Raw genomic sequence first — 16,369 nt, forward strand, 5'->3', positions numbered from 1 at the left:
GGCCTCAGGCTTGGGGGAGCGACCGCGTGTCTCCAAAGGGACGGGCAGGTGCAAATGCTTTCACGTGTAAGGAGACCATGAGTAAGCTCCCTCTCCAATTACTAATAATATCTGAAGAAACATCACGTTTGGGTGGATTTCTTTAAAAGTTGTTTGTATATTTTTCTTTCCAGAACAAAATTACCCCTTTCTAATTTTAACCATCTCCCTTGCCATGTGCCAAGGGACGCTACACGGTGGTTTATAAGACACACAAAAGTTTACGATAAATGGCTAATCTGCTTCAGCAGATTGTGTCACGACTGAGTGCACTTTCTGGCAGTTCTCACTGGCTCGACACTCTGTTTGTGGTATTTGTATTGTATGCGTTCACAATATCACAAAAAAAGAAGTTATATTGTTCCCTTGTGGCACAACTTTCTGAGAAGACTAAGGATACCAAAAGCAAAGCCTTCCAAGGGAATCAGGTTCCTTTTTTCCATTTTCCACCCCAGGAAGAGTTGCTAGATATATACAATGCTGCACAAAATTCCCTAAAGAAAACTGCTATCGGTGTAAGAGCTCACACCATCATTCTAAAACAGGGAAAATGGAAAAGTTTTGTTTGAGCCTCCAGTTATACAACAATTCAGTAACTCTGCATGTAACGTCCTCTCTTGCTGTTCTGTGTTCTGCACTTATAAAGCTACAGTTTGGGATTTTTTTTAAAGAAAGTGTAATACTGTAACGAACACACACACACACAAACCCTTTTCTTCCACTGACCAGGAAAGAAAAACTTGCCCGCGAGTCCTGCCTCAGGCTCCCCTGAAGTCGCTAATGGATTCCATATTCATGCACGTGACTCCACCTGGCACATCTGAACCAGGCAGAATCAGTCTCAAGTTGTTTTACACGCTGATTTAGACTGACAACTCCCTAATTCTTATGAGGTGAGAGTGAGGAGATTATGAGAAGAAATCATTCATCTCACCGCAGCAATACTATGAGATTCAAATTATCTCTTTCATGTGCCCGTCATCAAATGAAAGATTGCATCAACATGAGCAATAAGAGTATTTCTTCTTCCTCCACTGACACCCATCTGATTATCTCAGAACACATTAAGGAAACGAGTCTCCCAGGATACTCTTGCATACTGTTCCCATTATACCAATAGGGAAAAAAAGGCAGAAGTGGGTTCAGTGGCTTCTCTACCGTAACATCAAAGCCCGGAATCAAACACAGATCCCGTTCCGTGCTTGAACTGTGCTTTCTGAAGAGTGTCAGGAAGGAGTCCCTAAAGTTTCTATAGCTTTGTTGTGACACAATCCACTTTTCTGCACAGTTATCAAAATCCAATAGGTGCCGTGTCAATTAAAAAAATATACAACCCTGAGAATGACAAGAAATGAGATGAATGGCTCTCAAGAGAAAATGCCCTTTTGGAAATATTCCCCTAAAGAGAGCACTAAGGACACAGTTAACCTGCTAGTTATTTGGCTTCCAAGCATGATCTAGATGAAACACGCAGTAAATAAAGACGGAAAAAACTCTTTTTAAAAACCACCTTCTTCTTGTCTCTGTGACTATTCCAAATTCTTTACAATGGCTGCGGGATTTGAGGCACCCCTGAAAAACATTTCGATCAGGCTGTGTCAGCTATTTATTTATGTCACCAACAATGAACATTCAAAAATTATTAAGGAAAAAAAGACGAGAGAAAGAAAAGATATGAGAAAATGGCATCGCTAGGACTGCTGAGAGACTCAGCTTTTAACTTGTCAAGAAAGTCAAAAACTGCCATGAATGTTTACTGAAAAAACAGGGAGCATGCAAAAAAAAAAAAAAAAAAGAAAAAAATTGCTGCGGAATTTCATCTTGTGCTCTGACCTATAAAATTACAGCGGCGGCTCACAGAGGGACAGCTAGTACTGGGGGGCCCTGCAGGATACGTGCAATTATAGCAAAAGCCAGAGCTCTGTGATGGCCGTGACAACTTACATATGAAAGGTTTGACAGTGCTGTGAATGTGCTTGTGCTGTTTGAGGCCAGACGAGGTGGCAAAGGTTTTGCCGCAGTCCGGGCAGGCGTGGGCCCGCGCGCCAACGTGCTGGGAGCGGATGTGCCGCTGGAGGTTGCTGGGGTCAGTAAACACCTGAAAGAGAAAACGCCTTGAGCGAGGGGGAACAAAGCAGGAGGGAGAAGAGTATACGTGAAAAGCTTGGCTGTTGTTTTGGGTTTTTTTGTCAGCACTGCTCCTGGCCCGAGGAGCGCGGGGCTGCACCGTGGCCGCTGCTCCGACACCCGGGAAAAGGCCAAAGGGGAGCTGCTGGGGCTCGGCAGGGTGCAGCTCCACGCCCAGACTGAGCTGTGAGCGCCCGCCCCTCTCCTCACCGTGGCTGGGCCACCAAACGTCCTCCGGACCCCTTCCCCCCGGTGCCAGAGCCCTCCCCAGGCAGAGCTGCCCCCGTTCCCGTGTCCCGGGCCGTACCTTCACACAGTTTTCACATTCAAACCGTTTCCCGCTGTCGTGAGACATCTGGTGACGAATCAGGTTGGATTTCCAGTTGAAGGCCTTGGGACACTGGTCACACTTGTACTCCCTCTCCTCGGTGTGGATCACCATGTGCTGCTCCAGGCTGGGGGAGAGAGACGGGCTGAGCTGAGCTGGCCTGGCCAGCAGCAAGCGGAGCCCGGGGCCGGTGAGTGGAGCCCAGGGCCGGCAGCTCCAGCCCCGAACCGGGCAGTGCCTGCCAAGCACGTACTGCTACAGAATTCCTGCCCCGTACCAGGGCTGAAACCGAGAGAGGCGATTAGAGATGGCGATAGGGAAACAGGCTGCGAGCCCGCGGGGTCTGGGGGGGTTTCCAGAACGAGCTGCTGCCGCAGAGCGCGGCTGCAGAAGCCTTTGTGGAGAGGGGGTGAGCAGCACAGCGACCATGAGAGGTGCGGCGACACGCAAATCCCATTTTGGTTTTTGGCATTTATGTCACAAATGGAAGCTGCCCTAGTCTGCCTCAAAATGTCGCTGCGTTTTATGATATTTCTTATTAAATACCTGAGTCCATTTACAAGGGGGAAAAGGAAGGTAAAACCAGACCTGACCCTGCAGGTTCCTGAAGGGAAAAATGAGCACTTTGTGACCAAGACTCCTATGGCATCCCCACAGGGAAAGACAAGATATTAGCTGTTGCTGCTGAGACTATCACGTTGCCGTTTTCATGGGCACACAGCCCACAGCTTCCCAGAACACAGCAACTTAACATTGGAAAGAAACATGATAAGGTGCAAACACATTTTACTTCTAAATGTCAGACATCTTTGATTACTTAACTCGGCAATTTCAACTTCTGCCAACTGGCAGCCTCTCCCAAGCCAGGAGGATGATGGCAAACCAAAGTGGCTGCTGGAGCAGGGCCACGGCAGGGACGGCTTTTCAGAGAAAGGCACCGGGTGCTCCGTGTCCCCTACACCAAAGCACCGTCCCTGCGCATCAGCGCGCAGCGTGCCGCTGGCCACCGAACCGGGGCGACCGCCCAGGGAAGCCACCGGCGGCGGGAGCGGGGCCGCTGCGGAGCCTGGGAAGTTGTTCTGTTGAAAAGCGAGTGCTGTAAAACGCACTGAGCAGGCGGGAGACCCTGCACCTCCCCGGCCAGCCCTGAGAAAGAGAGGAAGAAAATCCGCATCCTTTGCTGCCTTCCGTGTACTTTAGCTTCCGTGTAACTTTAACTTTCCTCATGTGAATTCTGATGAAGGACAAACCTATGTGAAATCTGCTACTGCCTGAAATCCCCTGCAGATCGATATTAAACCACTCCTATGGAACTTTAAAGCACAGCTATACATTTTATAAGAACATTAAAACTAAACACTACTGGAAAATCCTGCCAGTCTTCATTAAATGCTACAGGACGATGTCACAGCAGGTAACCCCTGGGCATTTCCACAGGGCCTGAAGGATCGGGAAACCTGGGGGACTGTCTGCTGACAGGCACCAGCAGGCACCTGCCTGAAACTCCCAGTGTAAGGGCCAATCGCACCAACATCTTTGTGGCCGGAGGGCGCTCGCGAGCAAGGGTGACCGTGTAGAAGGTGGCTTCATCCCAAGCGGGCTTGGGGACTGCAACCTGCCCCGCAACTCTCCACACGAAGCTAAGCAGCCACCAGCCTGCTACTCCTTGAAGAACCTCCTCTTCCTTCGAGTCAGACAGTTAATATTCATGAACATGCCCCTTATAAACCACCAATCCACTAATTTTAAAGCAGCAATATTCATTTTGCTAAAGCAGTGGTGTTCCTAACACTATAAAATTTTTTACACGTGCAAAGAAATATATACCTTTCATATACATGTACAAAAATACGTTCTTGTTAACTGTGATTTATGAGTTTATTTAGAGCAAATATGGACAAACTAATATGCTGTTTAGAGGCAAGTACCTACTGGGATTAGCAAAACATTTATTTATTTAGTCAGCTGCTAAATGCTCAATTTCAGTTCCCCAGTGGCACTCTTGATTTGATCTGTATTAACTTCTGAAAAATTATAAGACCATCTAGGTAAGCTGACTGGATATATTCTGTGCTTTCGTGGCTTTCTCAGTACCTAAAATGCAGCAGATTGATGGGGGAGGGACAGATGTGGACATTCTCTCCCAGCTCCACTAAATCCATCAGCCTGTACCACACTGAATGGCCATGCTGCTGCTGAAAACCCCAACCCAAACGTTTGGAACCAACGGTCTAAAAGGCAACATGTCCGACGAGCCCAGGAGCCCCTATCACAACTCCAAGCATTTTCCAAGTGTGCACGTCTGTGGCTAGTGACTTGGACTCTCCATCCAAGTTCAGCTGGAAATACCTGGAAAAGGCCTCTCCGTCACCTACGGCTGCTCAAACATTGGAAATCCATGCTAGCACACACATGGGCTTTTGCCTCAAGCTCGAGATATTTGTGTTGATCACACTGATGATCAGTAAATGTTCTGCCACGTTTCCTTCTTAATTACAAGGTCTGTAAAGTAACAGTTAGGAGTGATGATTTTGAAGAATCAAAACAGGAGAAGGTCCTGAAAATAAATCAGGACAGGGCTTGTATAACTGGTGTTCTGTCCTTGGCCCTTCCAGAAGTTTTCGATCTGACTTTGAACAAGACATTTGCTCGTCCCTTTTACCTTAAAAACACTTAGAAGCAGTGTGTGCTCCAGGAGCCCTCTGCTCCTCTGCCAGCACTGCTGGCCATGGAGGTGTGCCCCAAGGCGAGCCAAGTCTCAGACCCAGTCACGGTCTGTCTTACCCACTTCTCCCAGAAACCCAGGGAAACTGGGACCTTAACTCAGCCACGTCATTTGGATACCTACAGTTGGCTGAACGTCTTACTCCCAGGGATAAGTAATCACTGAAGGGAAAAGGGACTGAAAGTTTTTCTGCTTCTCTCAACCCCTGCAAAATGGACACGGTGCCACTCCAGGCCCTCAAAGGGAGCCAGGAAACAGATGTCAGAAAGAGGAGATGCCATATACATTTCAAAAGGGTATTTCCTAAACTAACATAAAAACTACAGAGTGCTGGAAGCGAAAGAGGAGAAAGTTTCCAACACAGCTAGAGAGATAAAAGAACTGGAATTTCTACCAAAATCATAAATATTTAAAACATTTAGAGGCAGTTGTCCTTTCCTTGTCAGGTAAAAAAATGAAGAGAATTGCAGCCTCCTAGCATCTAAACAAAAGTAGCCAACATAGAAACACAAGGTGAGGAACAAAGCCATCAAGCTGTGCTAACAGCACCACTACACAGGTATCACTGGCAGACACTATCTATTACCAACTTTTAAAACGCCCACAACACAGCCAAGAGCCAAGCTCTTTTTTATACAGATAAACTAGTGGAATGTTCTTTACGTTTCATCTTTCTCTACATTTTTTTAAATAGATTTTTTTCTTCACTTACTCACCCAGATAAAAGATCTGAAAGTAACAACATAATTAAGTTCAAAATGACTAATGCTGGTGAACATCGTGTTTTTTAACAGAAATGAAAGAGGCCTTATACTGGCTTTGAGCTCAGTGTTTTTGCTCTACTTATACAGTGCATGACAGAGGATTGCCAGTTCTCCCAATTTTATAACAAAACTTGCTGTGCATGCTGTTTGTTCATCTAAGAAGTGAAATGAGTATGTGAGAACTTCAGCCTCTGGTAAACATAAAACTCTAGTCCTTATGCTGTGAGAAAACCTTGAAAATACAGCCCAAGAGCTAAAGGCTTAGGATGCAAATAAACACAATCCTAGAATGATTTTAAAAACCCTCAACTTTTTAAAGCTGGCTCCTAATATTTAACCATTTGAGTCTCACATTGGAAATGAATCAGAAATCTCAAAGGTCTCTGCTTTAAAGCTGCATTTGACTACTATCACATTATGCTTGAAAGATGCAAATTTTCAGTTAAAACTTACTGGGCCAAAGAAGTTTTCCTTTTTAAAAAAAGTTCAGTTCTTGTTTAGAGTTGCCTTACAATAGCAATAATAATAATTGAATAATTATTGCCAATAACAATATGAGCTGGAGAATATTCTATCTTCTTCTTTTTCCTTTTCACATTTCTATTACAAAAATGCTTGGTGAACACAAAATTTCTTCATGAATATTTTCATTTAAAAAAAAAATTAAAACTGAAAATGTGATTGGAATAGAATTTTTTTAATTGCTTCTGCAAGATCAGATAGGAGGTGATGACCACGTTAAGATTTCTTAGTGTAACAACGCCTCTCTATACCCACTGATCTCAAACAACCAAGAATTACATATGGAAAAGTCTTCATGCAAATATTGGGAGAATGTAAGACCACTTTTTTCCCTCAGAAGCAGATCACATGGGAGCAGCTGCTTCAAAGACACTAACCAGGTCTGAAAAAGTCACAGGGAATTCAGAAAACAACCATTTAAACTTTATATTGCCAATAATCTGTGGATGCTTTTACCAATGAGTGAGGAAAAGCTGTCAGGTCTATGAAATCAAGGGGAAGTAAAATGCTGTCCAACAGCTAATGACACCGAAGGACCCCAAACCGACCCCCCTTAACCCTGTGGAGACGGCAAAGGCACATCCCGGCGCTGTCCTGAGCCGCCCAGCTCCCCCCTCGGTCCCCCACTTCCCACCTTGGCCAGGACCGCGCAGCAGGAAGGGCGAGGGGCAGGCCGGAGGAGGGCCTGGCAATTTTCCAGTACCTGTACTTATTGGGGAACATCCTCTCACAGTCTTTGCACTCATGGACCTGTCCATCTCCAAGACCTTCTTGCTTGATCTCGTCGTTCAGGGTCTCGTAGAGCGAGCTGACCGCGCTGCAGGCGTACTTCTTGTGTCGCCGCAGGTCGAGCTTCGACTGGAAAAGCTCATCACAGTCCTCGCAGCGAAACGTGTGCTCTTCTACAACAGAGAGAGAAGAGGATTTTGACTTGTGGACCAGGAAGTTCAAGCAAGTCTGATTATTTTACCCAACACTGGGCTTGTACAGAAAAGGCAATATTCTGTGAGGATCTAACAAACACAGAGGAAATTTGTAAGTGACAGGAGAGAGAAACCAAGGTAGGCTGTGCCAGCAGACTGCTTTCACTTTAAGCATTAAGAAAAAAAATAAATGCACACAACCAGGAGAGATCTTGTTTTCTTTGTGTCCTGGCCTCTGTGGAGACATAGAGACCGACAGGAATTAGCAGATACACAAAATACCGGGGCTATTCTGGAGCACTGTGATTGTTTGCAATGAGGTTTTTTGAAAATATGAACGAGCTTTTCCTCCAAAGGGGCTGCCAGGGAAAAAAGGGACAAACCATGCTCATACAGAGACAGATACTGGGAAAACCAAATCGCCACGGCACAAACCTGGAGAAGCTCCTTTCTAAGACAATGTCTTTCTAATGTTCCCTCTTAACTCATCCCACACAGCTGCAGCAGCACAGTGCACCGTCAAACCTGAGGAGTTCAAAACCAGAGCACCGTGGAAGAAAGAAAAGGGAGCCAAATTCTTTGTTGTTGTGCTGTTTTGGGTTTTTTTTTGTTTTTTGTTTTTTTTTTTTTTAAAAAAGATCTAATGCACATAATAAATTATTGTAGTCAAGGTCAAACAAATTAAAAAGAGGGCAGCTATTATTAAGTTTACAAGGCAGCATCCTGACCATAGTGCCAAGCCAAACAATCAGCTCAGAGCTGTAAATTTTCCAGCAGAACAACCTCTGCGCGGGAGCTGGGACAGCTCCGGGTTCCTCCACCCAGCAGCCAGCCGGGAACAGCAGCTTCCCAGCCACCGCTTAGTCACTGGTGCCGCATTTCCCCGTCCTCTTCCTCTGGCCTCCGGCGCTCTCTTCCCTATGAAGTTTTGTTCTCTTTTTCTGATAACTTCACTTTCAAAAGGAAAGCCTGTGGTAAAACGCATTAGCTCAGAGGGAAGAGTGGAAATATTCTAAGAGATGCAGCCAAAAGGCAGCGTTGTGATGGAGCTGATCCACCCCCGGCTGCGGCTCTGCGGGAAGGGGGACGCCGGGGTAAGACGCGGGCGGCACTCGCCCTCCGTGGCTGCTTCTCTGCCTGGAGCCCTTCTCAAAACCTGCACCCTTTCAGCAAACCCTTGGTTCAAAGTACCCTGCGCACTTGCTTGCCCAAAGTTTTTCACAATTACAACCACTCAGGCTGTGCTTTAAGGCCTGAAATGGTGTTTTATATAAATCAGGGTTAATTTTGTTAAAAGCGCGACACGAGTACAAGCACAGGCAGTGTCACACCCAGCGACCGCCGCTTCCCCGCCTGCACTCGGGCAATAATCTCCTTTCTCCGTTTCTCTCAATACAGCCTATTTAAACTCAGGCTGTGGTTTTCGACCCGTGCCCCTGCACGCCGGGGAGTCTGCGACTTGCTGCTGCGGTGACTAAGAAAGACAAGATCCCATAAGCTGCTACAGCAAGCTATGTAGGCAGATGAAACCCAAAGTGGTCCAACACCTACACGGAAAGTATCGACATGCCCACAAACTGGAAAAAGTCAAGCACAGCTAAAAAAGAAAATATCATCACGAAACAATCAGCGCAGCCTTGCTGTTGATCCAGGCAGCATGTCTAGTGGTACTACACACCGTTTACACAAGGAATGAATAAAACACAGAGATGCTGTAGGATTTCCTGAACTGCAGAAGGGAAGGATGCAAAAAAAAAAAAAAAATCCAGCAGGTCAACATTTTCCTTTGCGGGGGGGGGGGAAGGGGATTTTGGCTAAAAAAGGGGACCTAAGGGAAGAAAATACCCATATCTTTCCCATTTCAACTCATTTTGACAGAGGGTACACTCCGAAATGGCTATCAGCAGCCTCATAATGAAGTGGATCAGACTCTGTTCTACTCCCTAGGGAAATTCTGTTTACAAGCATTTTGCAGAACAGCACCGATATGTATCTCATGTGTCTTATGTACCTGGGGAGGGAAACTTAGAAATCAGGATATAAAAAACTACCTAGCAGAGTACCACTACCTTGAGAGACTGTGTAAAACCTACCGTTAAAATAATCCAAACTACTTTCTATGAGAGGGGGAAAAAAATAAATAATTGTAGTATCAGGGTATGTCCTGTTACTGCATCTTACTTGTAACAACAGCATGAAGCATACAGTGTTACCTAGCAAAATTTAAGATTGCATCTGCACATGTCTGTGGACTGAAAACATTCTTAGCGTGAAAGCAGCAAGAGAGGAGGGGCAAGGGCTGTGATTAGGTGTGTTCAGGTGCCTTTTCACCCTCCACACGTCTGTACCTCGGGTGAGAGGAGACAAGCCTGACAGCATCAAGTGTCCCGGACGCACGCACAGCATGGGCTGAGGCAATAATCTCATCATGCCATCTCTCCTCGTCATTAATGAATTCACGTCAGCTCTGAAAGAAGTGTTTATCTGCTACAACGTTCACTTTTCATAGTCTCAGACGTCAAGCTGTACTCAAAAGTGTCACTGGCACTAATAAACATGACCTTACTTTTGTTGTTTTCGACTCCTGGAGACGTACGTGGGACAGCAGTTCCTTTGACTCACGCAGCCCACTGAACTGTGGAATAACAGGATAAATCCCTCACTGGCTCCAGATAACGTGGAACTGCTCTGGCAAGGTGTTTGTCTACCTCAGAATTCACCCTGCAAATCAGATGTTTCCCCTCTTTGCTCTTTTGTGAATACAGTGATGGCTCGATGCGAGAAGGCTTTTTTGCAGAAGGGACTGAAAGCCCTTCGGACCGGGAACGCCCAGGGACCTTCGCCTCTCACGAAGCTCCTACGAAACTCCCAGCACCTCTCAAGCTCAAACTGGCAATTCCCCAGACCTGAAAACTTGGAACAGAGAAAACTGATTTTTTTTTTCTTCTTTTTTTGACTTCAGAGAAAATGCATCAAAATACCTTCTGCAAATCCATACTAAATTCTTCCTACTTCAGTTTGAGATTTACATCATTTGTTGTATCTTATTTCACCCAAACTATCCTCTAGGAACCAGAAATCCACTTTGAGTTTGGAAAACTACCCATGGAGATTAATTTACTACATCCCTGGCTAAAGATGGACAACTCGCAAGCACCCCCTCCCCCAGTATACAACCTGATAGAGCCCCACCTGTTTTATCAATAACATATTCTTGTCCTTTCTATGAGATACAGAGTAGGCAGACAGATGAAGTACATTAATAGCCTCAGTAATAACTGTTAGAAAAGAGATTTTGCTTCTAATTCTCCTTGTCCTTTGTCAGCAGAACTACAGATGTCACAGGAATTCCACACAATGGAACGTGACCCTCAGTCGGCAGAAGCTGGCGTGGCCACGTCCACACAAGCTGAGGAGCTGCCCTATCAGACTTTTATTAAGAAATGTAAGAAACGAGGCAGCTCAGCTGAGGCACGTCCATTTTTTGCTTTGGCGTTTGCATACTTTCAGAGCTACACAGATTTTACAGCTCTAGCCCTTGCACGTCACTAAATTGAAAAAAAACCAACCCATTTTGTAGAGTTTTGTGCTTCAGTAACAACAACATTCCTCCTCTATCATCAAACCCAACAGGTTTTTCATAGGTAGAAAAGATGGATGATAAGAAATGCATGTGCTTCAGAATATTTGCATTTGGGAAAAGAAATTTTTATTGAAAAGGAGAATTATAGAACTGACAAAAATATGATTAAAAGCCTTGTAGTCACCTATTATACATGTTGCCACTGGTTGCAAAGACCATTTTGATGCTCAGACAGGTTAAACAGAGGAAGAAGCGACTGGCTGGTAGAGAAGCCGATTATATCATACCAGTGTCCAACACCCATTGCTCCGGGATGCCCGTTTCTGAACTTGGGAAGATTAGAGATCAGACACCCAATAAATACCGCTGCAGGGAAAGGGACTGACCTGTAGACTAAGGGCCAGACCATCACCCTGCAAAAATGAAACCAAAGTAACAAAGGAGGCTCAGGCCTGGACTAAGAAGACCTGGTATCTATTTTGTGTCTTTATATATCAGACTCCCAGTTTGTAGACTTCAGGTTCATTAAAGTCTTTTTTTTTTTCCTCTTTAAGCACCAAAAATAAAAATATTGCCCTTCAAAACAAGTTCTCATTGAAGTTTTCTTCTTTCTCTAAGCACCACACATGAAAATACTGCCCTTCAAAAAAGGTTGCTACTTCAGTGTCTTACAGGGAGAAGGGGATAAAAAGAAAAGAAAAACCCAGTTACAAAAAAATTGCTGCCTGTTCTCTATGTCTTGTTTGTCAAATCTATGGTTATATGTGCCTATCTTAAGTTCCATCAGTAACACTCAGGACAAAGCAGGAATGTAACAGAAAAATAAATCAGTGCCTAATAGCTTTCAGAGAAACCAAGGGGAACACAATTATGTGGCATCTACATGCTAATCTACCAGACTTGAATCTCAAAGGAGTTCAAGTGCCCTACTCAAAATTCCTGCAGTGATAAGGGGTCTGCTGTGTTTGGCTGGGGTTTGGATAAAAGATTTTTATGATAATTATCTTTGTGTGGAACAATTTTGCATTTTCTTTCTTGTTAATTCAGAATCGAAATGGGGGTGCGAGGCAGCAGGAAGATAGCATTACTGAAAGTAAAAAGTATTAAGAAGTCAAATATTTAATGTTGGCCTATTATAATTTCAAAGCAATTATGTGGCAAAAGCACTAGACATTACCAGGAAGATACAGATAAATGTTACATAATGACAAAGATGGAAAACAAGGAGCACTTTTTGCTTGTTCACATAAAAGCCTATTAGAAACAGAAATGCAAACCAGTGGTGGGTTTTCTTTCTGATTTCTCCCTGGCATCAAAAAAAAGGTATGTGTTACTCCATCACTGTGAATACAGAAATTATTCACCTCTTTGTGTTGGTCTCAAGAAAATTGTTAACTTTTTTGGGGACAACACTGAAAAAATAATCCCAAACCTGACATCTCAGTGAGGCAGCAGCCACCACACTGCCTGTTCACTCACTTCACCCATGGACCTTCAGCAAAAGAGCTTTCAGCAGCACTAATCCTCAAACTATCAATTTTTTCAGAAATATTTCAAACTAATTGTGCACATTGTATGTGCACTCTTAAAGAGTGCAAATTTGAATCTGAAAATTATATTCATATACAGGTAAAAGAAAACAAATGTATTGGAGGATGTCCAGGTGAGACAGCTCAAATTTCAGCAATTACGTAGAACAGTATTTCCATCAAATAGTTTAAAAATGACTGGTAAATGAGAATATATTTATAGAGATTAGTCATCAAATAATAATGCAAAACCTGCCACAGGCTCTGCATTCAACGAGTGAACAGAAAAACGTGTTAAGTGATGTGTCCTGATAATCTCTTCACTTGAGAAAATTCATGTACCTTTTCCATTGTTCTCTAACTTTCATTGTCACCAAATGCCAAGGAAGCCAAGAACCCTGGAAAACAGCAGAACTTTGCAAGTCCAGACTGATTTGCATTTAGTTTCAGGATCACCGGGTACTTCGCATCAGGTTCTGCAGCGCTCTGCTATGACAGGGGTTGTACTCATCTCGGCACTTGCAAACAACCATTTTAAAATAAGAATCTGTACAATTTTTGATTACTCTAGGTATGGCTGTGCTGTTGCCTTGTTTCTATAATATTTTGGGGAACGGTGTAGCACATCTTTGCTTGTTTTCCTTAGAGATCACTTCCACTGCGCAGTGTTTGTACTGACAGGCTCAGGGGCGAGATACCGAACATTAGTCAGAGTCTCCGATGAACGATGAGAAAAGCACTCTAACAAAGGAAAAAAAAAATCCCGGCGACACTCTCGGATTGCTGGCATATTTCTGGCCACGTGTCCTGCTAACCTGCCCTCCCGTCGCTGACAGCAGCCACCGACAGCTCCTGCAGAGAAGCACGCGAGGACGCTGCGAAGAGCAGGTGAGCAGCAACCTGCCCCGGGGAACGCCGCCTCCCACCTGCCCTGCACCAGCCTCCTGGCTGCATCAGCTCAGCCTGCGCTTCCCTCCCAACCCCTCGAACTCGAGCTGTCCCCTTGCTGTAGGAGTTCCTTCTTACTGCTATTCTTACTCCACGGTACCGAACGTTTCTGTTCTTTGTGAAACTCAAACTGAAGGCCAAGCTTTCAACAGGCTAACAAATGACCAGCAGAAAGCTCCATGCTCCTCCTTATTAAAAAGGTAAGTATTTTACAGCCACCTTTGTGCACCATGAAAAAGGAAGCAGGACTCAAAGTCCTCCCTTTTCTTTCTCTTTTCCCATCCCTCTCTACATGTCCTCTTGAATTTCACACAGCACCTTTCTGGTGTAGGAAGAGAATCCAAAAATCTTACGCACTGCTCTGTGCCCCAGCTTACTAGAAAACACCCACGTAACCTGGAAAGCATCACAGTCTTTTAGATAGCCTGTGTGGTTATTGAACTTCAGTAATTAACAGCAGGATATTCAGAGACAAATGATTATGCAAACAGACGAAGAAGTGAATGAGGCTTTGTCTTTTGGGTTGCTCCACACGCAACACGCAGTGAAGGGAACTTCTCCCCCTGCGAGCCTACTTGTCCAGCAGTACCAACGCACTGCGAGGCAGGAGAGACATTGCAGTAATAAAAACGTGACCTTTCTTTTAAAAATAATCATTCTTTTGGCCTTCGCGGCATCATTTCAGGGTTTCAGAGGTGTCTATATTCTAGCAATAATAATTCTAGCAATGACTCTTCCATCCTCTGCCTGGATCCCCCTTTTCCGTGTAATCTAAAGCTCTAAAGACCAGTGTTTTGCAAGCTTTGGAATGGTTTGGCCCATTTTTATTACACCCAAAGAAACACAGTGACCCTGGGGATTAAAAAGGCACCTCCAATCATACTCAGAACCACAACGTTCCTCAAAGAGAAGAAGCAATTAATCTGTTGCATGCCTTAAGGTTAATAAAAACTTGCTTGCTATCATTGACTAAGACAGCTACTCTCATCAGAGAAAGGGTGAAAATAAGCATCAAGTATTAACGGTTACAGAAGGGGCAGGGACCGCATCGGGTGTTCGTCCCAGTTCAGCACTAACTGAGGTTCTCGACATTCCCAGGTTTGCTGGTGAGAGGTGCAAAAAGGTCCTGTCTAGCAAAACGAGGCCTTACCTTCCATGCTGGGCGCCATGTTCCCAAGTGAATAACCACCTTCCTTCAAATACACCAAGAGCTCTTCTCCTGGCTCAATTTCTTTAATAACTTTATAATAGATCTGGGAATCAGAAACAAAAATTGAGAGACATGTTAAATATGCAAAGACTTGCATTTTACATTTTAACCAATAACTCAAATTATTCCAGCTAATAGGGGAGGCTGTCACTTGATTTGTGTGATAATTGCTACTGAGAGCTCTTTTTTCCTGCCTTTATTTTACTCTATGTGTGTCAGTGTTTCATGCGGCTTGGACAATAAAGGAGTATTTATGGTAACAGCCTCTCTCCTTCAAATGACACAAAATCTTCCCATTTTTTTCCCTACCTCCTATAATCTTAGTGTATTTGTTACAGCGAAGGGAAGATTGAACTGACAGAATTCTGCTTCTCTAAGCCGAAACTGGCCTGATGATCAGAGAGCTGAATTAGCATATCTTCACGGAATTATTTTGTAGGTTGCTCTCCCCTAGAGCCTGAGAACCTGACCCCTAAAGACAAGACCTGAACCATTCCAGGTGAGCAGCTCATCCCCATCCAGAGTTCCTGCCTAGGCACAGAACCTGGACCTTCTGACATGCACCGAGGACAGCGCTGCTCACCCGCCGAACCTTCACCGTTACAGCCAGGGACAAACCCAGAAATAAAGAGGCTTCAGACAAGGCAGAGAGCACCCGCCAGCCCTGTGCCCCACTCGCATGGCCACTTACAGCGTGAGAACGGGGCTGAAAGGCTACCGAGGCCTTATGCAGGCTTCCTGAACCAGAATGAATTCTCGTGCTCCAAGGATGCGTTTCTTAGAAAATACCACAACGAGAAGGAAATCCCCTTTATCCAAGGTGCAACAAAGCGTGAGGTTGCAAGGTGCTGACATATTAGCACATGTTTTTATACACACCACAGACTCATCTTGACTGTTCTACCCCCAAACCAACCACGGCTGTACATCTGGGCACGGCTGGGTTACACGCGAGCGGACCCCGACGGCCCCGTTCCCTGTGACAAAACGGCAGAGTTCCTGGGGAGGAAGAGTGTGCTGGCAGTGGCTACGAGCTGGCAGATGGTTTCCTGGTTCCCTGTAAGGACCAGTAACTGAATCGCATTCCCAGTCGCACGCTGCTCATGGGTGACTGGGTGGAGGAGCTCTAGAATGCCAACTGGGAGGGCGTTTCATGAAGGCCTCTGCAAGGAAAAGCGTGAAAAACAGCAGCAGCAGGACGTCAGCAGCAGGATGGGAGCTCGTCTGAGGATCAGAACTATGTGAAATCCAAGAGACTCTGCGTCTTCTGAATGTTGTCCAAATTGTAGAGTATGCTGGACCCTGTCCTCTTCTAACAGTAAGACTGTGAGAATTCAACAGGTTACAGCTACTAACTGCACAGTTTTACTAGCGCTGCCTTTAACAGCAGCGCAGGAAACTCTTTTTCGGGATATCGACTACAATTTGCTCAGGATTCCCCAAATCAGGTGCCACCCAGCCTCTGCCAACCTGCCGTTCACCGGGCGCGAGACCCCCAGCCCCGAGCGGCCGCGCTCACACGGGCACTGCGGCGATTTTCCCTCCCGGAGCCTCCGTCCCCCCGTCTCGGGGAGCTGCCGGTGCCGGGGTGCCTCGGCCGGTGCCCCCCGGCCCGCGGGGAGCTGCGGACACCCCGGTCACCGCTCGGGGCTTCTCTCGCGGGAGGAGTTT

General features: G+C 45.4%; 1 protein-coding gene across 2 annotated transcripts in view; it reads right to left on the minus strand.

Moving 5' to 3' along the window:
• Positions 1–16,369, minus strand: part of PRDM16 (PR/SET domain 16) — a 342,713-nt gene that overhangs the window by 31,983 nt on the left and 294,361 nt on the right. For both annotated transcript variants that reach the window (XM_074848082.1, XM_074848081.1), the window contains exons 5-8: positions 14,639–14,741; positions 7,209–7,407; positions 2,474–2,621; positions 1,984–2,137 (exon numbers count right to left, since the gene is read on the minus strand). In XM_074848082.1, coding sequence (XP_074704183.1) covers positions 1,984–2,137; positions 2,474–2,621; positions 7,209–7,407; positions 14,639–14,741 — 604 coding nt within the window. The remainder of the gene's footprint in view (positions 1–1,983; positions 2,138–2,473; positions 2,622–7,208; positions 7,408–14,638; positions 14,742–16,369) is intronic.

The sequence above is a fragment of the Strix aluco genome, chromosome 22 (genome assembly GCF_031877795.1).
Source record: "Strix aluco isolate bStrAlu1 chromosome 22, bStrAlu1.hap1, whole genome shotgun sequence".
NCBI lineage: Eukaryota > Metazoa > Chordata > Aves > Strigiformes > Strigidae > Strix > Strix aluco.